This window comes from Perca flavescens, chromosome 1 (genome assembly GCF_004354835.1).
Source record: "Perca flavescens isolate YP-PL-M2 chromosome 1, PFLA_1.0, whole genome shotgun sequence".
Classification (NCBI taxonomy): Eukaryota; Metazoa; Chordata; class Actinopteri; order Perciformes; family Percidae; genus Perca; species Perca flavescens.
In genome coordinates, this window is record NC_041331.1 from 18,949,146 (window position 1) to 18,976,039 (window position 26,894).

At 40.3% G+C, this 26,894-nt stretch overlaps 1 protein-coding gene across 4 annotated transcripts in view; it reads left to right on the forward strand.

The window, feature by feature from the left end:
* Nucleotides 1-26,894, forward strand: part of LOC114555081 (protein diaphanous homolog 3) — a 192,194-nt gene that overhangs the window by 125,675 nt on the left and 39,625 nt on the right. For 3 of the 4 annotated variants that reach the window (XM_028577187.1, XM_028577195.1, XM_028577203.1), the window contains 2 exons: nucleotides 5,981-6,076; nucleotides 6,664-6,726. In XM_028577187.1, coding sequence (XP_028432988.1) covers nucleotides 5,981-6,076; nucleotides 6,664-6,726 — 159 coding nt within the window. The remainder of the gene's footprint in view (nucleotides 1-5,980; nucleotides 6,077-6,663; nucleotides 6,727-26,894) is intronic. The other variant, XM_028577211.1, reaches the window with a different exon arrangement.

Below are 26,894 nucleotides of genomic sequence, written 5' to 3' on the forward strand. Positions count from 1 at the left end.
TTATGGTGCGTAGCTGTCGTTTGTACATCCCATCATCCAGTGAATGTCTTGACTACTTTCTGCTCAAACTGTCAGTAAAGTGGAACAGAAGACATCCAATAGAGAGAAAGAGAGGGGGCGGGGGGGGGGCAACTGGCCTTAAACCATTTGTCTTCTAAATGTCCAAGGGAACACAGTGGGCGACCTGCATTCATTGTACTTAGGCATGTAATTTTCTCTTCTTAGCTTTTCCATCCCAGCCCAATTGACCCTATTTCTTGCCTTGCTCTGGCCCACCTCAGCTACACACTGCTTCTACCGGGTCATTGTCCTGATGATAAGTGCCACATCCTGTCGAGTGAAGTGGCGGGCGGCATCAGTCCGGGTCTGAATCGAGAGTAGACATCGACACGCACACACAATGCATTTCCAGACCATGGAAAACGATAGTCTGAACACTCTCTGATTAAATAGGTGGCGATTGAAGTTTCACTACAGACAGGAGGGTAACTACAGCCTTTTCCCAGAGGTGGAGGTTAAGTTTTGTCTTGATTCTTCTCCCAGAGTTTATTCTTTTGTTTTGTGGTAAACACCTTTTTGCTTTTACCTTTTTGTTGATTTAACTTGTATACTCGTACATCTACATTTGTACACCTAACCGCATATTTTCCACACATTCATTTTCTCCCCACAATATGGTCAATCAAGCTAGACATGCCACAGTAGAGCTCATTGGGCTCACTTCATGCTTTATTTTACTACTAAAACGTGGGCCTTGGAGCTTTCTGTAGAGCCGCAATGAAGAAGACGTGAACACAAGGAAGGCAGACATTCTTGCTAATCTTTAAATAGGCATCAGAATGGCCTAGACTGGTTTGTGAGTGTGCGTCTTCATTCTTTGTGAAAGTTAAAGCAAAAAGCTTCTGTGCACATTGCACACCTGTCATGAGAGCTCTGATCCCAGATGCAGCAGAATAGAAATAGGCAAGCGAATTGTGCACATCAAAGCACCAATCAGTAGCTCTACTGCCAAAGCTGGGATACCACTCTTCACTGTCCCGTTCCTCTCACTAGTCTTTGTTCTCTTGCCACATCCTCCTCAGCACCACCTTTCAGAAGCTGAATGACTGTTTCAAGCCCATTTCACAGCTACTAGCTTGACTAATATTCCTCTGCCATGTGTTCCTCCTCCATTACTATCCATGTGACATGTCTGTGATCTCTCTCTTTCTAAGTTTGTGAGCATGTGGGTGTGAGTATATAAACATGTGTTATGATTTTCAGTGTTGGGCTGTCTGAAAACACCTCTTGTCTACATTCTATAAAGCAGTTTTGTGTCTCGGCCTGTCTGAGTTGCTTCTGATTGATGTGTAAAATTGGACTGTTTTTGCTCCTGTATATTCCTGAGGCGGGAGATCTGAGTGGGTTTCTTTTTCCTCGCCTCCTGAGGCACACAAAGTGTTTCATGTTCTTGTGGGTTGGAGTCAAACGGAGTACTACACATGAAGGCACACACTGCAGCTTGCGATAGATTGATCTGCTCCTTTTAGCGTGTATTCTGTGTGCTATCTGTATTTTTGTGTATTTGTCTATGTGTGTTGTTGGGAGTGTAAAGCTTGCCGCCTATGATGAATTGCCACAGAAGTAGAGACAAATTTGGACGTCGAGGAGCATTGGTTTTGCTCAGAAATTCTTTCTGCCTCTGCTCTGTGTAATGATGAAGAACTGGGCGCACACATCAGCCAGAGGAGGAATGTAACTGTTGCGAATGAAAAGCAAGTGCACCCATAGAAGCAGGCAGGCAAGGAAGTGGGCCATGACATATCACCATACTGTATGTGTGTGTGTTTGTAGCAGGAGCTTGGTGTGAGGTTTGGCCACAACCACAGCCCACCACCCCGGAGACCCTCCGCCCTCAATAAAGGAGCTTCAGTGGGTTTACTGTAAAGGGACCATGCACTGTGGAGCTGATTAACAGTTTTTGTAGGTTTGCAGAATGCCCAAAATGGTGCTGCATGATACTGTATGCATGAACAAAGATGAAAATTTCAGATTAGATCCCATGGTACAGTGTGACTGTAGTGGTTGTAGTTAACGGCGCATGAAAGAGTCTCCGATTGCAAGAGATGAGGAGAAGAGCTTGTAGGCATCTGACGGAGGTGACGAGCTTCAGAGGTTGAGACTGCAATCCCAGTGCTCATTAATAGCTTTTGAAATAGACCAATGCTGTCTGCGCCTGGACATATGTAAAACAGACACTCAAACATGTTATCAAATGAGGGGCTTTGGATTTTATTCAAGTGCAGGACTGGACATTTTACACATTTTGTTAAGATTAACCAACGACGATCATGTTCATGTTGACTTGTTGACTTAAAAGTGAATACTTAGGTAGCCTTTTCACATCTGAATCATATATTCTATTTAGAGCATGTATAACCGTTATATCAGTTGTAGTCCGTTCTTTTAGTAATGAACAGATTTGAATTGTGTATTCAGTCACAATCTGTGATGCTGGCAATAGGCTGGTCTTAGCGCAGCAGACTAAATCAGACACTGTACTGGGCAGAAACCTGTTTCTCGTTTTATTTTTTTTTTATTTAAAAAACATTTGTTTATTTATACACCCTATGATGTCCTCGCTTTACAACAGATTAAGGGTCAGCATATTGGGGCTAGTTGACCAGCTTTTGCCCTCCACCATAAATATTTTTAGCCGAGAGAGAGAGAGAGAGAGAGAGAGAGATTTTTTTTTGTTGTTGAAGTTTTCCCTTTTCTGGGCTACATGCAAAACTTGTAGGAATGGTTAAGATGCCACTGTACTGTAGCTACAACTATCAATCTAAATACAATCTGAATTCCAATTAAAATAATATAAGCAAATCAATGCTGTGACTAACCCTACTTAATAGTTCTTATTATGGGCAGCGCTTGGTATCCTCAATACACAAGGGAAAGTAAAAATAAATTAATAGAAAAAGGACCCTAAAAACCTAATTGCTTACATTTATTCTACTATCATTGTCATCCCATCCCATTTACATGCATGACACTGTCAACAAAAACAATAAGCTCAACTAAGGGAGTATTCATTGCAGAGTGTTTGTACCAGATTGCATTAGCTAATGAATTTAAAGTCAGTGTATTTGATTTCAGTATAATCACATTTGGGAGGCTGCTCATTTGCATGCTGGGAATCTAGGAAGACAGCCTGTCTGGGTCACTGAATGACTAGAGTTATCATTCTGGTATAGGGGAAAAAACTTTCTGGCTTTTTTGTATTTCTTTAAAGCAATCACACTTGTCTTGGGCAGCGCTAAGCTCCAGGTGTAGCGAAGATGCCCCGCAAAATAAATAGCTGAAATAGGCAGCCAATGGAAGGCATTTATACCAACTGTCTGCGTTGGGTGAGTCAGATTGCTGAATGATTGATTGACCATTATTGGAGCCAGCGGTATAAGCTAAAAATGTACTCATTCTGCCCCCGTTTCCAGTTTTATAGGGATGTTCTGGATTGCAATTGTGCCTCAGTCTGGTCACCAAAATGTACAAAAAGGTCATTGCCATACTCGTGTGTGCTTTAATTTGTGCTTGTGCCCAATTTCACAAAAATAGAGGCCTTGACTCAGTGGAGGATCTGATATCATCACAGTCCTAGTCAGTCATAGCATTACTTTTTTTCCCCCCCTCCAATGTGTATTATTGCTCTACGGGGAATTGTCAGACAAAATGGAAGGAGTGAGAAAAACACACACAACCTTAATCAGAGCAATGTCCTCCTACTCTTCAATAAATCAGTGGTTGAACCAAACAGTCACACCATGGCTGGCGGTACAACTTGGCCTCTATGGAGCTAATGAAGTTGTGAGAACTTTTCTAGCACATCATACACTAATAAATCGGTCGTATACATGCTTAATATAGCACACAGTGTTTAATTGCATGTAAGCATATAACATATCTATATTGATATTCCAGTTTTACTAAATGTGGAGGCAAATATTGTGATTTCTTTATGAATACTGTGCCATTAGTTGTGCAGCACCAGTATCAGTATATATGTTAAGTGTCCTTAGACTGCATGCCACAGTGACACTACCTGCCTTTGGCAGGATCCTTTGTTCTGTAAAACAGAACTCGACATATGGCTCAGTAGGTGACAGCAAACGAGACATCCAGAGCAGAGCACTCTCTTTCGTTGCTGTAGGAAAGTCGGGACCTGGTGCTGAAGAAAATTCTCTTTGGAAGTACGAGATATTAACAAGGGTGCACATAATGTCAGCAAGTGTCAGCGTGTTGCTGAATCTTGCTGACACACGTGAAGTATGTGAAGTTTAAGTTTCATCTGCTTCTCTTTTACTGGTGTTGGTTCAGTACAATTACAGTTCTTCCTTACGGTACAATAAAATAAGACACACGAAAGGCATTTTTAAACTTGTGCTTTACTCTGTAGGAACAATTTGGCATACAATTTGGCGTTATAAAACACAAATGTTTACATTTCTTATTTTTTATTGATACAACATAAAATAGAATTGCAGTAAATATATTTGTGATTTAATTGTCGGCCAGTGGTTAAACCTACGAAAGAACCGATAAGAAAGGACGCTAAACTAAACAACAAAATGAGACTGATAGACAGCATGCGAATGGCATCCAGCCGTCAAATGTAATAAAACCATCATTGTGGTTGCATTGTAGCGTGTAGTTTTTAATGCCAGTGTGTCAGTAGTGGTGTCAGGGACAGGTTTTCAGCTCTACCAACACAGGACATGATTTACATATCACATCTTTAAAGTCTTTCTCTTTCTACAATACATCTGCTTTCTGTTGGTACCCCTGCCGCCACAAAGTTCTTGATATTATGAGTCAAGAATACTCTACTGTAAATACCCCATGTTGCCAGGCTTATGTTCCATTTCAGCTTGACCGTACACTGTATGTCAACGTAAATGTGACTTCATTGCTAATTAAAATCCTTTTATGTTTTTTTGTCTGCTACAATGCAATGCATGACTACATTGCCCAAGATTGCATATTTGCACAGCAGGTTGTCTACAATAACCCGCCGACTTGTGCATTACTGGATTAGCTTTGAACTACTCCCATCATTATTCCAGCACTTGACTTTGGGAGTGGACGTGTCATATAGCAGGTCCTTGTTCATGGCTTTTTATGCCGCCTCACTCGCCGTGGCCGGAGACATTATGTTTTTGGGTTGTTCGTACATTGTCCGTCCCATTCTGATGAACGCAATATCTCAGGAACACCCGGAGGGAATTTCTTCAACTTTGGCACAAACGTTCATTTGACTCAAGGATGAACTGATTAGATTTTGGAGGTCAAAGGTCAAGGTCACTGTGACCTCACAAAACATGTTTTTAGCCATGATTCATGAATTTTTCACACAAATGTATAATAGGATAAAATGATGTCATGATGACATTTAATATCCATAAGGTCAAAGGTCAACGAGTAGCTTTGCTTGTGTGCTCGGCTTTGGACGTTTTTTGTGTTTTCTTTTAATACTGATTTTGGATCTCCGCAATTGGACTGAATCTGTTGATACCCTCTGGTACAATACTGCCTGGATTAAGACATTGATTTTGGATCACAGACAGTTTGGAAGAATGGAGCTTGTTGGCAAGCTAGCCAGCCACCAGCGACTGGAGAACTTCACTGTGACATCGTAATGTTTTGCAAAAAGGCTTTTATGGCCATTATTCAACGCCATAACTCAGGAACAGATGGGGAGATTGTGACACAATTTCACATTTGGTCAGATACGGAATTGGGGACACTATATAGATCTTCTGTGCCTCTTTATTAAATTCCTTCAAAGTCTTCACTACATATGTTAGTCTGGACAGACATGGACGTAAACTGCAATAACTGCATTGGTTGTTGGAGGCATACAAACGCAAGGCGGTGATTGTTATTTATTTATCATTTTTTTTTACTTCCAACACCCCCTCATTCGTTTTCTTCTTGGATTTTTCAGAGAATGATGAGACAGGTGTGATGGATAGTTTGCTGGAAGCCCTACAGTCAGGAGCTGCTTTTAGAGACCGCAGGAAGAGAGCACCAAGACCCAGAGGTGAGTCTTATATCTTCTACCTACATTTATTCACAAACAAAGATGCACACATAAAACCTATTACACATTTTGTCCAGAAAGAAATGTGGGTAATGTTCTGATTCCAGTTCAAAAACCACAAATAACCTGCCAACTGAATGCATATTTTTCTTGTTTTGTTTTTAAAAAGCTGAGTGAATTGAATCCATCTTGTCTTCTTATGCCTTTGCTCCATACACTCTCATAATCAGTCACTCGCAAAATACACTAGTTTTTTGTTTGTACACATGCTTGCTAGCAGCACAATGCTCAGCCTGACAGTATTACTACTACAACTGTTTGATGTGTGGATCTCAGTAAAAGGTAATACACACCCAGTTTATTTCTGGCAGTATTTAATCCAAAATGAGGAATTATGTTCATGTTTTGAATGGGTGCTCATTGAACTTTAGGGGCAATTGACAGCTGTACCCTTAAACACAGTGTTTCTTGTTAATAAACTTTTCTTCACAGCTATTCTCCAGATTGTGAATTCCTCCTCATGATTTTTTTAATCCCTCTTACTACTGTAAGATATGTTTGCATTATTTGTCCACTGCCCTCCACAGAGAACCAGCAGCAGATGATCAGCCCCAGCTCCTTCCGCCAGGTTCTCAGGCCTGTTAACCATGGTAAAGCAAATAAAAAAGAAGCTAAAGCCTCAAGCATGCTCAGCTCTGTCTTTTATCTGCTCTTGGAAGCCAGTCTTAAACATCTGTTGCATGTATCGCAAATTCCCCTCAACAGTTCATATGTCCTGCTTTTTACCATTTCAGTTGTCCTGTTGCCTTTTTTGTGACCTTGTGTGTGCCTTCTAAAAGCGTGAAAGGCCATTTCTAAAACAGTTTGAGGCTGTGCGATGCGCAAGCTGTGAGAGAAGCAGGTTGAGGTTCTTTGAAAGCAGTGTGTGGGCTGATCTGGCAGCTCAGTTTGATAAGGTTCCTAAATTGTTCAGTAACTGCAGCATTTTGAGTTGAACTCTATGCTTTTAAATGCAGTTGGGATCTTTCACATTTTGAAAACCTTATATACATATATAAAGGAAGCTACAGGATTGGATTGGAAATCTTTTTATTTTCTGGATAACATTTTCTCGTCCTGAATTTCTCACTTCTGACCTATGTACTGCATGTTTGTGAAGTGAGGCATCAAGATCAAACAAACGGACTAAATGCTGTGCTACAAATTGGATGCGAGCCACTTGCAGTTTCAAGTGTTTAGTGTTATCATTTAGAAACTCCATCTTAATATTTTAATGTAAAATGGGCAAGGTGTGTCAACTGTATGACTTCCTGGGAGTGAAGATTGGATGGAATACTAATTATACCAAATTAAAATGCCCTATATTATTTGCAGTTGTAAACAGAAATTTAGCTTTTGGTAAAATAATCAACCGCTTTCTTCTCTTGTCAAAGGTTTTCTGCAATCATTACTGATGCACTTCAAGAATTATGCTGTAACCCTATTACCTCTTATTATTTGTAATTGGAATCCCAGTGGGCTGGGTACAGGCACACATGAATAAAATTATTCACGCTCAGTCCACCCACATCATTGATGGCAATGATAATGGGCCTTGCTCTGTTGTTCTGCTACGACTTATCTGAAATTAGATTGGAAGGGGACGAGGGGGAGTGAGATATACAGGGTGGGAGGAAAGAGACAGATAGGCTGTAGCATAAGAAATGGAGAGAAATGGTGTGGGGAAGAAAGATAGAGCCAATTGGAAGCGGTGAAACTATGGAATAATGTGGGGGAGAGAAAAATATTGTGTATGTGAGAGAGAGTGTGTTTCCGTCCAGAGCTATGTTAGATTAAAAGGGGATTAGAGTAAAAATAAATTACAGTGTGTGAAGTAGCTGCTGCTCAGTGTCCATGTTGTTAAAAAAGACCCAATGGTGGGTTGTACAGGTAAGAAGGTCCTGGAAGGTTGCTAGCCCAGCTGCCCCCTGCTGGCAGATTCAGACATGGCCTTGTTGACCAATAAAACTCAAGGCTTGAGCCTGTCACTGCAGGCATCATACTCACTGCCAGCCTCCCAGAGCAAACACAGCTAATTACTTTTCTCTGCCCAGCCCCAGCACCAGCTCAGGCCTCTTAGTGCCCATTCATCTTAATTTCCCCCTCTCTGCCATCTGCCTCCTAAATAACACTCCTCCTCATTTCCCTACCATCCCATATCCCCGCTGTCTTCTTCTATACTCTCATGGCCTGACAATGGCCCTCCCCAAACATAATTGCCTGTTATTGGTATGGAGTCTCTCCACTTCTCCTGCCGCACCCCTTCTCTCCCATCTCCTTCTCTCCTACAGCGATCCATGCCTTAATTGCCTTGAGTCTAGTCGCTGGAGTGAGTGAAACCCACAGGATGCTCTCTGTTTAGTTGGGAGGTGTTGAAGTTTATTCGACGGCACAAGCACTTAAACAGCTGCTTTCACTTTTGCACCACCCTAAAATCTCCTTTTCTCACAGTTTTAAATACCCTTTAATAATTGATCTCAGGGGTGTTGCTACACTCCAGTGAAGCAGCAAAGAGAAATAAAACAGAAACATCTGTGCCAGAAGATACTGTAATTAGTGGTGATGGGGAAAGATTGGAATGGTCATTCTGAGCATGCATGGTGCCATTAAGCTTTCGCACCAAGGGAGACTGGTTGTCTGCAGTTGTGCACGCTTTGTTGTCTGCAGAAACTAATCAGATGGCTGGTACAGTGTGCTCCCCATCGCAAGGCTTTGATGAGATGTGGAGTAGTTTGATTATGGCTATAGTGCTTCGTAGTCATGATGAGTGTGATTGCCATGCAATAGAAAATAGAATTAATACTGTAGATTCCTTGCGGTCTACTCCACTGCAAATCAAGGGGTGCACATTGTTCCCTCTTCTTTTCTTTTCCCTCTTCCTTCTTGATCTCCTACTCTTTGATTTAAGTAAAGGTCCTAGCCTGGGTTCATAGCATTTCTTCCTGCTTACTCTGTCCGTCCTCTCCTCTCCTCCCTTACCCCTACATTGGCTCAGCACAGTTTAACATGAGCCAGCAGCTAAGGTGTTTAGCTTGGTCTGCAGTCTCCCTCAGCACACATACACACATACACCTTAAAGTACACAGACACACCCACAGACTTTAGGGGATGAAGGTAAGCAGGCTTTGTGGTGGCTGTGGCCTGGGTTAGGATAAGGCTGCTGGGCTCTGGGGCTCCTCGACACTCTAAATTGGATTGGGCTCCACAGAATGAAAGATCGATGGTGGTTAGCCACACAGGTGTAAGAGACTTGAATCTGCAAATTGAATCTCTAAAGCAGCAATAGCTTTTTATCGGTGTCCTTCTGAAAACATCTCTGGTCATTTCAGCCTTCTAAGCAAGCACTCATCACTGTCTCACTGACTCCCATGCTGATGTGTGTGCATGTACATGTGTAGGGTATCGTATCATATAACTACACTTCTTTTTTTGTTCTTCTTTTTTTTTGACAGAGAGCAAGATAATCTAAGTGTGTAAGACAGCTCAAGCCAGAGGCATTCTGGGTGTATGTGCGATAATGCCCGTCTTGTAGAGTGATCCATTATGTAGAGAGCGTGGGGAGGAACGAGATCTGTGAAGGAGTAAATGTCTCTGTCTTTAGGAGCATTTACTTCAGATGTCTTTAGTGAAACCCGATCTAACAATTATCATGTGTGATAAAGCTCTGAACTAGAGCTTGAAATTGATGTAAAGGTCACTTCACAAAGTCGGTGAACCCCTTTACCAAATGGAAACAGGAGTTATTTTTTCCTACTTGGACTTGAAAGCATAAAGGTTTTCACCCTATAACCAAGCCTCTAGTTATTGGAGATGTTGTGTGCTATGTATTGTAGGGATGCACCGATTTATCAGCAGAACATCGGTGTCAGCCTACATTCGCCTTGACTGCCATTTGCTTATCGGCAAATAAGACAACATTCACCGATGGCAGTGGCTAATGTTTGTGTTGTTTTTGTTTCATAAATTTCTATGATTAAATTTGTGCACATTCAAAAATAGTGTAATAAAGGGATTAATGACTTTAAGACGGTTCAGTTTGTTTTTTTATGATGAAGATTTCTTTGTTTCCCCGTCACAAAAGGGGAAACAACAACAACACATCAGTTATCGGCAAAAGTGTTATTTTAAAAATAAATATCAACCCAGTATTTCACAATCAGTGCATCCCTAATGTATTTGCAGAGTCAACTTGATGACCCTGTTTGTGTATATAATTTGGGATCTTTGGCTCATGCAGGTAGCTATCCAGTGCAGACTTTAATAGCTTGATACATATAGGTGTGAATTGTAGTAGGAGATAGGAATTGGCTTAATTTGAGACTCTACCCACCATGTCTTTCAAAGGTTGTGCTGCACAATCATAAAGACGAAACTGGGGAGAGTGTGAAGTTGCAATGAAAGTCAAAAAAGTAGATAAAAAAAGGAAGTTTGTTTCCTCCTCTCTCCGTCTCTGTGTGTTCTGTATGCTCAAATGTGAGACATTTGTGGAAAAACTAGCAGTGAGAGTCAGTCACTCTTCCTATCCCGGGGCTGGGATACTCTAGTGGAATCTGCTGTTGGATGCTTGCCTTTTTGATTTGGCCTCTTATAAACTGTGATATGTGGATTCCACTGCAGGCTGCTGTATCCTGCAGATTGCGTGTTTGCTTTCTCATTCCTCTTTCACATTTCTGTCTCTTGATGTCAATGTCAATTATGGGAGAAAGCTTCCCATCCTTCCAAAGTTCCTCAGTCTACTCTTTACTTTTTGACTTGGTTTTGTCACCGCTTTATCTCCTCCGTTGCCTTGCTGCTTTCCCCCAGACATGACATAGGCAAAAAAGAAGGGGTTAATAAATCATTTCAGTGAGCCCAAGACAAAAAGAAGAGTACAGACGCTGTCGTCCCAAGATCTATTTAAATTGATGCTACACGTCATTGTTTCAAAAAAGTAAAGTAGAAGTTGCTGATTTATCTGCATTTGGTCATAATATATCATCCACACATCACATATGGCCCGTGCATTTTTCATTAAGGTGACAGATAATTGCCAAAGAGCTTCTGTTCCTGAACACAGAGTGCTCACTCCCCCACTTTCACACATGCACACTCATGTATACACGCATAGACATTGTCATCTTAAACCCTGTGTTTTAATTATGTGCAGGCAGAAGGTTAAAGGCCAGCCCAGGGTCGGGCCATTAGCTGAGTCTTAGACTTGGACAGGTGTACTGCTCTCTGTATTCATGTCCACAATCATCTGGCCACTTGGAGTCACAGCGTCTCACTTATCGCCACACTTGATTGGTGGTTTAGATGTTTAACTGTTCCTGTAGACAAAGGCTGTCCAGATGGGAAAGTGTACCTTGACCTGCCTTTGTCTGTCTGTCTGAGGTGTGTGTGTGTGTGTGTGTGTGTGTGTGTGTGTGTGTGTGTGTGTGTGTGTGTGTGTGTGTGTGTGTGTGTGTGTGTGTGTGTGTGTGTGTGTGTGTGTGTGTCTTTGCACACATGCATTGAACAGATGGAGCAAGAGGGCACCTTAACAAAGTGGCTAGTGCAATTAGGTCCAGCCTGTGCAGTGAGACTTATGGAATACTAATTGAGGGATGTAGAGAGCAATGAAGGGAACATTTCCTTTAACCTGTATTCAAGTTTTGCTGAGATCAATGCTCTTCTCTTTTGGAATGCCCAGCACAATACAATCTGATCTGTTGGCCACTTGGCAGCTTTACTCGAGTATTTGGTGATTAATTGTCCCATATCTTTTTTTCTACTGCGCTGGCGATTGAACCAGCGTCTTCCAGGCCCTCTCCTCTAACCATTAGCCTGAATGCAGCACCTAGTGTCTATCCTGGGATAACCAAATTATATTTATTTGCAAAGACACCATGTGCCCTATGTGTAATACAGACAGTAATTAGCATGAAATATGTTTCTCTCTGAAAACATTTGGTTATAGATTATGGTTTTCCATGTCGGAGTGATTGTGATGCGGTTTACTTGTTTCATTACCTTGGAGGCACGGACAAATAATGAAAAATGCCTTTTAATGGCTCCCACTTGTGCTTTTATAGAAGTCCTGCTTCCTGATTCAGCGGCCTTTTTCAATAAAACGTGTTAAAATTTGATGCACACACATATCAAATTGTGTTAAAACTAATAATGACTGTATTAGCCTATGCTAAGAGGGCAAGCTTAACACACCTCTTGCAAATAAAGCCTTATTCATAAAACTGTAATCTCTGTAATCCATGCCCAGTCCAAAATGAAAGAAGATGAGAAAGTGAAATGGTGTGCCATATATTTACTTGACTGCTTGGAGAGGTCATTGTGATGGATGAGACTAGAGTGGACACATGCATGCACAAACACACACAGACACCGCGCTCAACTGTGCCCAATCATTCCTAATAAAAAAAAAATATGATAACGAACACCTCTGCACTCTGCTCAATGTCGCTCTGCCGTGCATCCAACATTTTTAGCCGAGTCCTAAGCTGATCAGGCTCCTCAGATATCCACTTTTAGCTGGATTATGAGGAAGCTGGGCTGTAATAAAGGCTGTGGATCGTGAAATGGAAACTGGTGTTCAGCCTGTTGAGCCAAGGACCCTAATCAGCCCATTCACACCAGCTCAGGCCCGAAACAGTATAGGTGAAACTGCTAATGTAGGATTGCTATTCAGCCGGCTTCTGAAATCCTCCTCATCTTTTCTTTTCTTTCCACATGCATACGGTCTTCTCTTCTGCCTGCCTTGATACACACCTTATGTGCAGGGAACAGAGGCAGAAATCCAATGGGTAAAAAGTTTGAAGCTTTATCAGGGATTTAATTTAGATACACATCTTAGTTTTTATAGGACTAATGTGTCATTGTTTTCTCTCCGTCTCACCCTCTGTCTTTCTTTCTCCCTTTCTCCAGCCCATTTTCTCATGAACCGTTTATGTACATTGATTGAGACTAGGCTCTTACATAGTACTCTAGTTAATAATGCAGTAAGAAATGAAGTCATTCTCAGCATGGCTTTGTGCTAATTAAATTTTACAGCAGCCTTATCGCCCAGCCACACACATTCCTGGTCCTCCCACATTTACCAACGCCAGCAGCCATATCACGAAGCCGTCAGGGAGAGAAAGAGCTAGGGAGATGATTATATGAACTTCTGTTGTTACGGGAGGGAAATGAGTACTATCTCCCCTTTATATCTATGCCCTCTACAAAGGGAGGCACTTGAGCTCTGTCTCTGTGGTAATACTTTTGGTAAAGGAGCATCAAAAGTGCTATAGCTACATTTTCCCCCTCTCATTTCACACATTTGTGTTATTTCTTTATTTGTTTATCTTTTCAGTAGGCTGCCTGTCTGGTTTTGTGCTTCAGGCTAACATTTGCGACTGGACACACTGGGCCTTGGCAAAAAGAGGTACATCTCTGTTAGCATGTGTTGCTATGGTTGCCAATAAGCTGTCTTGACTCAGAGGCAAAGCAGAGAATGTAGGTAGGAGTGATGAAAGGAGATAATGTGTGGTTCAAAATTCTAGTCACCTTCCTGCAATAACCAATCTGTAAACAGCCCCATATTCAGGTATCATTCTCCGGTGCACCATACTCATACAGAAATACAAACAAACACCAAGGCTCCTGTTGTTGATGATTCCCTGGGCCACTTTAGTCTGTGGTGATAAAATTATCACATTCGTCCAAACTGTCTCTCTCATCTCTCTGTCTCTCTGGCTGTCATTTCTGCTGCCACTCCACCTGCTATGTGTCTTCTCCCTGATCCAGAAGCTCTCAGTGCAGCGACAGGAGTTTCCATGCTGACAGAGCAGAAAGGCCAGCCCTTAGGCAGCAGGATCTGTTTGATGCTGGATTCCCCTTAGAGAGAGGGATTTGGGCTTTGCTGATCTGCTATTATACCACCCTCTTATGCCCATACACTCATTCTCACGTTTGACTGTATACAGCCACATGCGTTCACTTCAGCACGCACACACGCACACACACACACACACACACACACACACACACACACACACACACACACACACCCTTGTAGACACCCAGCCTTGAGTCACAGGACCATGTTGGGTCTTTGGCCTCTGGGCTAAAGAGCTTCATTAGTTTGGCACTAGCTTTGATTCTGCATCCTCGGGGGTACAAATTAGCAAAGAAGAAATACTCACTGCGGGACTTTTGCAGATGTATGAACACTTCACAAGCATGTGATTATCCCTTCCATTCAGGAGAGGGTAACTTAAATCAAGTTTTGTTGAAGTAATTTTAGTGAGGACACTCTCCAAGTAGGCAAGATAAAACTGGCAATAGAGTGTTACAGTAATGCTGCAGATTTTTGTGTACTTAGCTAACAGACATGAGCAAGTAGATTCATTGCCTACGTGTGTGTGTGTGTGTGTGTGTGTGTGTGTGTGTGTGTGTGTGTGTGTGTGTGTGTGTGTGTGTGTGTGTGTGTGTGTGTGTGTGTGTGTGTGTATTGTATGTGCTTGTACACGTGTGCTACATAACTCCAGCATGTGCATCTGGGTCTGGATGGGTTCTTTCACTGCCTCAGTAAGGGTGTTAATGTGTGGAGATGTAGCTTGTGCATGTGCATTGTTCGGGAATGTTTTTCATTCGGGTAAAAATTCCTTGAGCTGCTGTCTGCTCTATAATAACCATACTTGACATTTCCCTCTCCTCCAGCCTGTGGAGACTAGCAGATGCTTTCCATTCCAGCTGAACCCATTAAGGCCTTCTCTTCTCTACTGCTTCCACTAGCATGTCCTTTGGCAGGGTCCTTCTGAATGTCAAAACTCACTGTTTAGCATCACAATAAAGCAGATACGGTGCAGGAGTAAAGGCAAGGAAATGGCTGCTGGCTGGCAAAGGGCATGGACAAAAAGATTATTTTAAAATGCTTGCCCTTGCTCAGTGCTGTAGAACCAGGCTTTTTTTTTCTTCATATTCTGCATTTGTGATTTTGAGACATCAAGTTACAAGAGTGTTGACTTTTCTTCAACAACCGATAGAACCAATGGAATACAGGAAAACATTTGATTTTCTAAATCAACTGGCTTCTGTAACATAAGTGGATCTGTGCCAAACATGTTGTGTTGTTCTGTAGTTGTTTTCTTCATATTTGATGAACTACTGTCATACAGCTGACTTGCATGTTGAATGCCTCACCCTGAGGTTGTAACGCTGGCTTGCTGTAAATTCTCCATGGTTTTGTTTTTAACCGTTGTGTTGCTGCTACAATAAGTTAAAAATTATGACATTTTATAATGCTTGCGGAAAAAGATATCCTTATTTTAGCCCCCTCCAAAGGGTGTTTAGCATTTTAGTTTTGAAAATGGATGCATCATTTCAATTTCTAGAAGAACCCTAGAACCAAAGTGGAGTGGCATATGTTGGGGAATAGTTGAAAATTAGTTCTTACTGTTGCTGCTTGTCCCATGCATACTGACGAATAGGTAGGAGCAAATTACAGCTCACACATTTGTATTCGTTATGATGGAACTTTGTTGTCCCTGTTGTTGGAAGCAAGACTAACCTGACCCTGCTTTGGGTGCCTCTTTAAATTATTATTTTGATTCCAAAGCTTCTGTGTTAAGAAATGCCGGTCTCTCACAGAATTTCTCACTTTTTTTCTTTCTTTTTTTTTTTTTTTTCTACAAATAATTTCTATCCAGTGTTACTAAAGAAGTAAATATTGTGGGGGACAGTAAAACACGTTTTGTAAACAAGCCATATTAATAAGTCTTTATTAATGAATCACATTAGAGCCCAGTGGGAATAGGGGTTTGAATTTGTAGCAAATTCAACAGAAAAAGATGATTGACAGAATATAATGAATAATTTAAGGATTTATACAATAATCTTTGGAAAACTAAATGATAGAATAATTGATCACTTTAAATATTAATGCAAGTTTTGATTAAATGGGAAAACATAATAAACATGCCCAGTAGATTTGATTATTGTTTTGGTTGTCAGGCTGTAGCGTCGTGGCTAGTCTTGATATGTGTACAAACCTGATTATTTTTCTAAACAGGGAGGTAATTAGTCTGGCTAGTGTGAATGGTAATTACAATGTCGGACAAAGAGAAAAGAGGGTGTCTAAATGTATTTCACAGATAGTTCTGCGTTTTCCACACAGGCAGCCACACACTCGTATACACAGATTTTATTCAGCATGCAGGAACATCTCCAGCCAAACTCAATTATTTATAACATCTGTTTTGATATAATGTACATCACATTTGCAAGCTAAAATAATGGAAAATTGCTTATTTGCTTCTTCAGTATAAAATGTTCTGATACTGGCACAAACACAGAGCAGGTTGAGTGGGGAGGTTGGGATTTAGCTGGCTGTATTGGCTTTGTTGTTTTATGTACCTCATTACTCTCACTTTGAGTTCCTTTCTTAATGCCATTTGTGCTGTTGTTGCACATATAGAGGGGAGATTCTAAATGTTGCCAGAACTAAGTCATTTAATTTTCTTCAAAGGCACAAATAAAGACGACCTGCATATGTAGCTGTTGCCCACTTAAATTTTGCCTCATGTCCTTTGCTTATTTTTAATATATCCTTTGGCTTGGATCAGAAGTGAATAAATTAGATACAGTGTGCTGTTCTTCTAAAGCAAATTATTTACACAGCATGGCTATAGGCCTTCATGGACAAAAGTCCAAGAGGTACATTTAGCATGTTCAAGTGCTTACTGATCAGAGGAAGAGAAGTCACACCTCCATTTAAAGGGACATTACATGATTGTTGAAATGCTTGCAATAAGTGCTAGGGGTTGCTAATTTGAGCAATTGAACACGTGGACACCCCTTCAGTCGGATTTGCATCATAGACTGTAAAAAATAATGGAATAAGCTTCTGGGCCTGAAAAGTGAAGCCAATGCGGAAGTGCCTTAAACCTGCAAGCTATCTCATTTCCTTGATAATTTTACCGTAACGTTATCTACAGCAACAGCTTTCCCGACTTCATCTGGAGCTCACAAACCGAAAGTAAAGTCTGTTTCTCTCTGCCGTTGTCTTTCACAGCCTAACGTTAGCTCCGATAGCTGACATTAGCTAACTTTAGCGCTTGTTTTAGAAGACCTCTATAACGTCAGTTAAGTTAACCTTAACTAGACCAGTTCTATGCATGATGTCTGGGAGTTCCAGGTGAACTCATGGAAGATGTTACCGTACGCTGGCTGTGTAGTGATGCCAGGCTTCAAAGCAGTGGGCTGAGGGTCCATACGACTGACTCCACTCCAAAACACTGACAGAAAGTTGAAAAAAATAAATAAAATAGTGACACTGGAAAAAAAAAAGTTTATTTTTTAATATATATTGTTACATCCTTTCATTCACTTTAAAGCGAGGATTGGAAGGTTTGCTTTGTTTCCCTAACATTACAGATTAGGAGATGGCATTCCAAACACTGTATCTCTGTAGGCAGCGTAACCCCGATCTAATGAAAAGTTTTGATGAGGAACACATCAGATATAGCAAAGTCTATGGCATAGCTACACCGACTACATACAGTATATGCTCAATTGCTGTGACATAATTCTTATGTAGACATTTGGCTTTACAGCTTTATACCAACCTTAAAAAATATATTTTAGGAATCATCCATTTCAAGATTACAGTTAAGGGAAAAGGAGGAAAAAGAGGCTCTTACACGAGGTCCTCGGGAGTAAGCAAGGATTCTCAGCTCGGCGACTAGACTACACTGGAAAGCTTTAAGAAGAGAGTACCAATACCCTTATTTGCCCTGCAAGAGCGCGCGCACACACACACACACACACACACACACACACACACACACACACAGACTCTCTTAAAGTGCCCCTTAACACCTTTCCTTATTGTTCTCTTCTTACTACATACACAGTGTAAGTGTTAGGCTGTCCTGCCATGAGCTCAGATGTGTGAGAGGGTTAATGAACAAGGCTTATCCACCAAGGAAGGGTTTAGAGAGAAGAGGCTGGCTGCCTGTAAATCATCCATCAGCCTCTCCAGCAAGCCGAGCCTGAGCTCTGACAATGTAAGGTGTTTGGGCTACAGCAGAGGGGACATGATTTATCAGCGAGGTGAGTTATTATGCGAAAGCCTCTGTATGTGAGAAAGACGGGCAGAACTAAAAGATGATCCTATATCGTTTCATGAAACATGCAAAGACTAGTCAACGGGTGCCTGTGAAAAATAGCCACGTGAAGTCACTGTGGATAAATGAACCGTGGGTGTGTTTTAAGTTTGAATAGAGAACATTGTAAAGAGTTCAACTTCAAAAGGGACTGTTTCTTCTAAAATAAATTTATAAAAGCCAGCGAGAGCTAAAACTATTTGTGGTGATTTGATGGCATTTCCTAGCTAATTATTATAATCATTGGCCTTCAAGCTTGTCACTCTGCTGTGTCACATTTAAAAACATCTTGCTTGGAAAGACATGACTAAATGTAGCATTTTTTTCCTTTTCTAATGGATAATTATCTGTCTCAGGTGTTAGAGAGGGGGAAAATGATGGGCACAAAAATAGATCAGGGAAAGAGAAAAGTCTCTGATCTTCTCCTGTAAGAGTAGTGGAATTAAATAATGAAACACTTCTCGTTAAACCACTGCGCTTTTCATGTGCAAATTCAACTTCACACATTGACAGTTCTCACTGGCTTTGTAGATGACTGGTTTGGATCTTACTTATGTCATCTTTTTTTTTTCTTATTGGATGTCATTATCTTTTGTTTTGTCCTCGTTCCCAAGACTGTGAAGGATTCATACTTTGATGAAAGGGGGTAAAGAAATTGACATCCACTTTAGTATGCTTAAGTGATCCACTTTCAAGATCCAAACAGAGATAAATAAAAATCAACAAACAATGATACAGACCAACTCACCTCTGATACAGCTTTATCAACATTTCAGAGGTGGTTGATAGACAGAGAGAGAGAGGTGGAGGGAAGAGATGAAAAAACATGGAGGTGTATCTGCCTGGAGACTGATTGTGTATGTAGTGTATTTCTTTATGGAACCCTTTCAACTATGCCCTAGCTGTTTTTTTTACTAGTTTGTCAAATGAAGGGGAAGCAGTATTATAGACTTCATCTTTTACCCCTCCAGCTCGAGGCATAGCTTTAAGCCTAGTGCATACTTTCTGATTGTCAAATCCTTGAATCCCTATCTTGCTGTCACTAACGTGTAGTGATCACTCTATACAATGCAGTTAAAATAGTGGTCCCACACTATAAGGTTCTAGACATGGATTTGGGTTGTAAGAAAGCTAGGTACGTGTTTTGCACAAAAAGAAGTGAAAAGTTGCTGATTTTTAGGTGACACAAAGCTGCAGAGTGAAGCCTGGCATGAAGCAGGAGTTACGCTACGTACACACCGCAAGTCTTAATGTTTAATTCAGATGTTTTGCTCAGATCCAATTTTTTTTGTTTGGTTGTTTACCTTTTAAAATGTGGACTATATTACATTCCAGTGTGAACTGTTTGCGATTTTGAACTGACCCGCATGCGCAAAAGAACAACAACAATGACATCAGACGCAGCACGCTGTTGCACTAAAGTTAGGGAGGTTATGGAGGAAGTAAGCATTTTCGCTTTTATTTCAAAATGTTTGTGTAATGGCAGCCGTAACATTAATGAGCAGGTGCTGAGGAGGAGAAGAATGAAGAGAAAGGGAGACAAATTGGCTATTTTTTCACAAACGGAGCTGTTACGGTATGATCCTTCTAGTTTTGATTGAACTGAAGTATCTCCCCATTAGGGCTGGGCGATATGGAGAAAATCAAATATCACGATATTGCAGTCTGAACATAGCCTTAGAAGGGTTTTTGGCCACTGAACTCATTTGTGAAGAAAATAAAAGACAAGATTTGAAGGGAAAGAAATGGCTCCTGAGCATTATAGGTTGTGTGTTCGGAAAAGAGTGCTTGAAGTAGCTTGATGTCGGAATTGTGAAGTCCCGGAAGCCTCTACATTAAATATGAATTGTTACGCTTTGCTTTTTACTTTATTTATATACTATAGTAACGTCTAGATGTAGAGCTGCAAAGATTAATTGATTAGTGGTCAACTGTCAATCGATTAATCGAGAGAAAAAGAAATTGGTAGATTAATTGACAATGAAAATAATCGTTAGTTGCAGCTCCATTTAGATGTAGTTCAGCTTTTCCACCTGTGTCCTTCAGGAGCTCTCAAGACTGCTGTGGATCTTTTGCCTGTAAATGCAAACATTTGAAAACATCAGGATCAAGAATTCAATCACTTGTATCTGACCTGCACAAATTTACTGTAAATGTTTACAATGTGTGCGGTGGGAAAGTAATCTCACAAAGTTGTCAGGACTGATAAATCCTGGCTTTTCTCATATAGTGTGTGCATCCAGCATACATGTATCAGCTACAGCATAAATCGGTACATTGTGGAACCTATAGTGTATTTTCAGCATTACTTGACGTCATAAATGTATACATACCTCTGTGATGTATTGACGACCCTTGCTAGGAAAGCTTGAGTAAAAGGTTTTTTTTTCGAGCCTCAACTAATTTAACACACACACACACACACACACACACACATAGACTAACGGCCTCATTGTACCAACAACCAGTTTTTTTATTTAATAGAAATTTACTTCCACTTAATCTTACCTCTCAAAGGTCACAAGGTCAGGTCGGCCAAGTCGCACACAAATCACGTTTCATTCATTGTATTGTTGTAGCGGCAGGAATTTCAGACAGATGCCTCAAATCCCAGAAGATGAAACTCAAACGGTCTGCATGGCTAATTATTACTTGGCATAAATGGAAAAATGTCTTTTTGTAATCTGTGCGAACTGACCCTTCAAGCGTTACAGTTACAGCACAATTCTTTTGAGTGAAGCCGTCCTGACCTTAAACTTTGTGATATGGTGTTGTACTGCTAAGCTGATATGGGTTTCTGGATAGGCATAGAGGAAGGCCGAGACAGAAAATTGAAAAGGAGAAGGGAACGGACAGGGATGCTGAGCTCAAAGTAAAAACAAATGGAACAAACAATGTTAAGAGACAGGTGTCTATTCCTCTTTTTTTTGTCACTCTCTTCCCCCTCTCTCTCTGTGGCTTTCTCTGTCTCTCGCTCTCGACTGATGAAATTGCCAATGATTTATAACAAATGTCAGTAGCAGGCGCAGCAGACTGCTGTTTTGTCCCTGTCAGAGCCAAGTAGAGCCTGAGGTAGGCAGCTTTGCTCATCAATCAAAGCCTCTCTCCTCTCTTCCGCCACCACTGTCGGTACAAAGCTTACTGGATCACCAGCTCTCCAAACCCAGGGCCAACATTGTTGTCATGGTGATAGTACCATATGTTAGCACAGAAGCTGAAGCAAACAGGAAGTGACACAAAACCTTCAAGGTATCACACTGTCGATAGAAGCCCTCTTTTTCCATATACAGATTATGTGAGTGTGAGTATGAACAGTGCCTTGTTGGCACCTGTCAAGCTGCTCCAACCATCCCACATCCAAACACCCTGTCTCCTCCTCCCAAACCACATCTACAGATTAGTTGTCCATAAATAATTGCAAACACAACAAAATGTCAGCTTACCTGAGTACCTCTACATTTCAAATTTACAGATAAGCAGATTTCATGGGTGATCTGTTTCCGCTCATACTTTGACATACAGGCATGTTTGCCTTTTCGTCTCTCATGAACACACACCCACTGATGCAAAGTAACTAAACTGTGTTGGTTATTTGAGGATTTGGAAGGAAGAGCCGCCTTTTAATCTATCATTTACAAACCCTTCACATTACAATTACAGACAATTTACTTTTTTCTTCCTTCCTAATTCACACCCCACTGTTAGTTTATGATGAGGTCTTGCTGCTTAATTACAGACCTATTTGAAAGGTCTTTGCCGGCAGAAGCTAATTTGTTAGGCTGTTTTGTCAGATAGTAGACAGTAGAGGGAGGTTGGTGTCATTTGCTCTTCGCTACCCAAGTATGGCTTACGCAGGAAAATAGCAGCAAGTAACCTGAACCATGAAAGGCTGTGAACCGTGAAAGGCTGTCAACTGTGTTTTTGAGGAAGAAATAGAAAGCTTTCATTCTGTGGAGTACAGATCTTCAGGTAGGCTAAACGTGAAAAAGAGACATGGCGATTGATTGTAAATGTAACAAGTCCATTGGTAAGTTGATGAAAAGCTACTGGTAGTTAAAAGTTTTCACAGTAAATATCCAACAGAAATTAACGGCAGTCTTTAATATGCTTATTGTGCAGCATCTATTGTGAAAAAATATCAGTAGATAATGATTTTATTTAAATTTTTCATTAAATGTTTCCAAAACATAATTTAAGCATTTTATATTGCAAGTTGTATATTGCAAGTGGTTTTGCTTTCAAAATGTAAATAATCTGATCAACAATTCTTATTTAAAAAAAAGGCCATGTGCTCATAATGTTGCTTGATGATGCACACTACCAGGACAGATCCAGGACTCCACTGGATGTGAAAAGGTTAGAGCTGTGTTAGACATCTTTTATTCTAATGACATTATTAGTGAAAGAAGAGTGATTTTTGTTAATGCAGTCATTGTTTGTGTTGTATACAAAATACTCCTAAGCTTAGAGGCATCTAGTAGCTGTGAAGCGCTTAGTTACAACTTATATTGGAGCAAAATAATGACATTGGAGCCTGAACATGTACAAAGTGCTGTAACTCCATATACTTCTGTTCTATTCAGCTCTGACAATGTCTTAGTGTTACGAAAGTGCTGTGTTGCTGTATATAACATATGCTAAACTGCAGAGTAAACAGCCACAACATAAAATGCCAAACAGATGCACTAAGGAAGGAATATTAACACCGAATACACAGTTTTTACAGTATGCCACAACTATGCAAATTTGCTCTGCTCTGTCCATTCCCAGCCAGAAATGGAGCATTTTCTCTAAGAGCACATTAATTGGATAATGGCTTTCTTCTTTTTCCGTTACTTCTCTTACTTGTCATCAATAATTACTGGTTCTGTCTAGGTTGATTGTCCGTTCTGCTGTACCTTGTTAAAAGAATACTGTGCCCTAGTAGCTTCAATTTAGCATTTTAAACATTTTTTAAAGTCTACTTGAACACCTTCTAATTGTAATTGTAGTCTCTGGTTCTCTTGTTGCTGCATTTTGACCTCAGCATATGAACGTTATCTGCTGTCTTGTATGGTCTTTGCTTGTTTGATTTGTATTTGATATTTAGAAAAGCACATCAATATTTTTTTATCATTTACTAATTGATTTCTTTTTTTGGATTTAAGAAAAGCATCAAAAGACATCCGCACATTTTCATGTGTTGACGGTATCAAGTTTGGCTTGGGCGGTATCTGATATGGAGATGCTATTATGTATTGTAGTGCACAGTTATTTAAGTTACTCAAGAGTAAAGCTCCCCACCGGGTTTAAGCATCAGAGAATTTTTATTGAAATGTATTTTTTAAGATAAGAAAAAAAGTAGCAAACTCCTTTTAGGAATAACTAAGTGCATAGGTTGTGTGTAATGTTAGTGAGTGTGGGCTGACCTTTAAGGTGGTCCAGCATCATTTTAGTGACAGCAACTCAGCTTTGGCTTTTTTATTGTTTTGTGTTTTACACAAATACCGTCATATGCAATACACCCCGATTAATTGTCAGGAAGGTATGAAAAAGTAGATACTGCCCAAGCCAAACTATAGTAAATATAACCTTATGTATATTAGGGGTGTGCATCTCTCCCTTATAGGACGATCCGATACGTATCTAGATACATGGGCTACGATACGGTTCAGGGACAATACATTTTAATATGAAACAGTTCAATGTGATTCGATTTGATGTAGAAACAATTCGGTGCGATACGATTCAATCTGATAGATACAGTTAATATTTGTTTAATTTACACACATTCATTTCCCATTATAAATTAAAATAAGCCAATTTTATGAAAATAGCATTGCCTACCTTCAAACAAATATATATTTTGTTTGTGGCCAGGGAATAGCAAAGCTAGGACATGCTAATATTATACACTGTAACTTCAACTTAATTAGCTAGCCACGTAGGCTATAACCAAATAACATACACATCAGCTCAATGTTAAATGAAACTGCCTCCTTGCTGCTGTAATCGTAGAGACAGTAACTCAAACACATGTCCACGTTACACAGCCATTGTAAGCACTCCAATCATAATCATATATAGTATTACATGGGTAACGTTACACATGTGAGCACAAAACAAAAAAACTAAACCTTGCAGTCTAGTCGGCACGTTTTTTCAGCAAACCCAAACAAAGGCACTGATTGGCTGATCCCTGCCATCACACAAATGGTGAGGCTTTTGCCACAGCAGCTTCGTTGAATTGACAGCAAAGCTTCAGGCAACAGATTTGTAACGTTAGAGCCAGGCCATCGGCCGAATCTTGGTCCATTTAGACCAATGCAGGGGTTTGTGTATCGATGTAGCCGTATCTGTGATAATACAACTGGATACAGATTTGTATCGGTGAATCTTTACACCCCTAATATATATGCTATAGTATATGCATCTACGGCTTTTTTTCCCTTAATTTACCATTTTAAAATAGGATTACTAGTATGCACTATATGTAACACGTCTGTGCACGCTTATACGTATACCGTATTTTCCGGACTATAAGTCGCACTTTTTTTCCTACTTTGGCTGGTCCTGCAACTTATAGTCAGGTGCGACTTATATATCAAAATATATATAATTTAACATGTTTTTACATGTTATTTTATACTGAAAACATTGCCGTCTACAGCCGCGAGAGGGCGCTCTAGGCTTGTGACATCCAGAACGCTCCTCTTAAAGACAACTGAGAAAGAAAAGAGATAACAAACTGCAGGTAGTAAAATATGCAGCTGAAAACGGTAATCGAGCAGCAGAAAGAGAGTTTGAAATGAGGGAGAAACTTATGAGGGAGAATGGCGAAAAGGTGACTTTTACTGCAATGAAGAAAACAAAGAAAGCTAATCGGCTAATCGTGGGCTGAAAGCAAGACGGCCAGAGCTGGAGGAAGGAGTCGGGAGGGGCTCGTTCACGGTGCAGTTACGTCTCCACGCCTTTTAATACATCCATGCTCCACGCCCTGGTAGCTAGTTGTTCTGTGTGCTATTGTATAGTTCAATAACTGTTAATGTGTTACGTTAACATACCGGACACCCACCGTATTCAGCGTTGTTGTTCTGTGTGCTATTGTGTAGTTGAATAACTCTTGTATTTATAATCTAAATAAATGCGACTTATAGTCCGGTGCGACTTATATATGTTTTTTTTCTCTTCATGACGCATTTTTTGACTGATGCGACTTATACTCCGGAGCGACTTATAGTCCGAAAAATACGGTACATGGTTTGAGTAACAATGTGTGGGAACAGCTTCTCATGAGGGCTCATTAAATAGAAAGGGAGTGAGACTGTCAGAGAGAAATATCTCCCATAATAGCATCATACATGTAAAAGGGAACATCTCGTTTATATGCCACTAATGAGTGGCTCACTCATTGTATGCTGGTCATGTCCTAGCTTCAGTTCCAGAAACATGCACAAGACAAGTAGTTTAGTTTAATGTTGTGTATTGAGAAATGATTTTTTTGCAAGAAAAACATGCCGTTCCAGTGCTTTTTAGACTTAAAGAGAGAAACCTAATTGCTTGATCACACTCTCAAAGTGGTTACTACATGTCAGGCATCTGATAATCATTTCATATTTTCTATGTCACTGAAAAGATTGCAGTGTGGAGTGTTTATGAGATAAGTCCCTAACTACTTTTTTTTCCCCTCCATTTTGACGAATAAAATGAGTCAAAACACTGCCTTTCATCTGTACTGTAAGTCAGGTTTACTTTAATATAAGTAAACATTTAGTATGTAACTTTGAGCAGAAACTCTAAAGAGATTTACTCTTAACTCTGGACATTATTTTTTAGGGCTGTACCCATCTCAGAATTTTATAAGTTGAATTGGATTTGGCTGTTTAATATGAATATTTGACTGTTTTCCCTTTTTTTCAAATAGACTATCAAGCAACACTTTATTGAACTGCCAGATTTTTGAACGGAGTTCAGCGGGACGTTCAGGATGACAGCGACGTAAACGTAATATAGTAAACCAGCCAAGTTCGCCCTCCAAGCAAATGTGTGCTAGCTATGCTAACGGCGGATCGGAAATGTGCAACGACATTTATACCGACATTATATCTCAAACAAAAGCCAGAGACTAGTTTTTTTTTTTTTTTTTTTTTTTTATTAAGGATCCCCATTAGCTGACGCCTTGACGACCAGCTAGTCTTCCTGGGGTCCAACACTATATTTAATCAAACAATATTAAAACATTTCATAGCATATACAGAATAAAAAAATAAAAATAAAAAATAAATAAAATACAAGTAACAATATAATATAATAGACTATATTGTGTTAAGTTGCTGTGAGCTGTTAAAACACCACTCTCTCTAGACAGCACCGTAATAGCGATGAGCTCTCACTCTGCAGCTACAAAAAGGAAAGAAAATACACCTCAAAACCAATAGAAACCAACAGACTAATAGATTTCAAACTAAATGCATTTTTTTTTTTTATCAGAGGTTCACCTTCAAGGAGTGGGGTTGATGTCAAGAAAATGTGGCTTTTTCTGTCATTCAGTGGCCACTGGTGTTTTACTCTCAAGACTGCTTGATCCCTAATGCTGAGCCCAGATATTTTTCTCTTGCTAGTACAGAGGGGTTTTTTTAAGCACAAAGCTAAGCACTAAGCTGAATTTTTCAGATAAT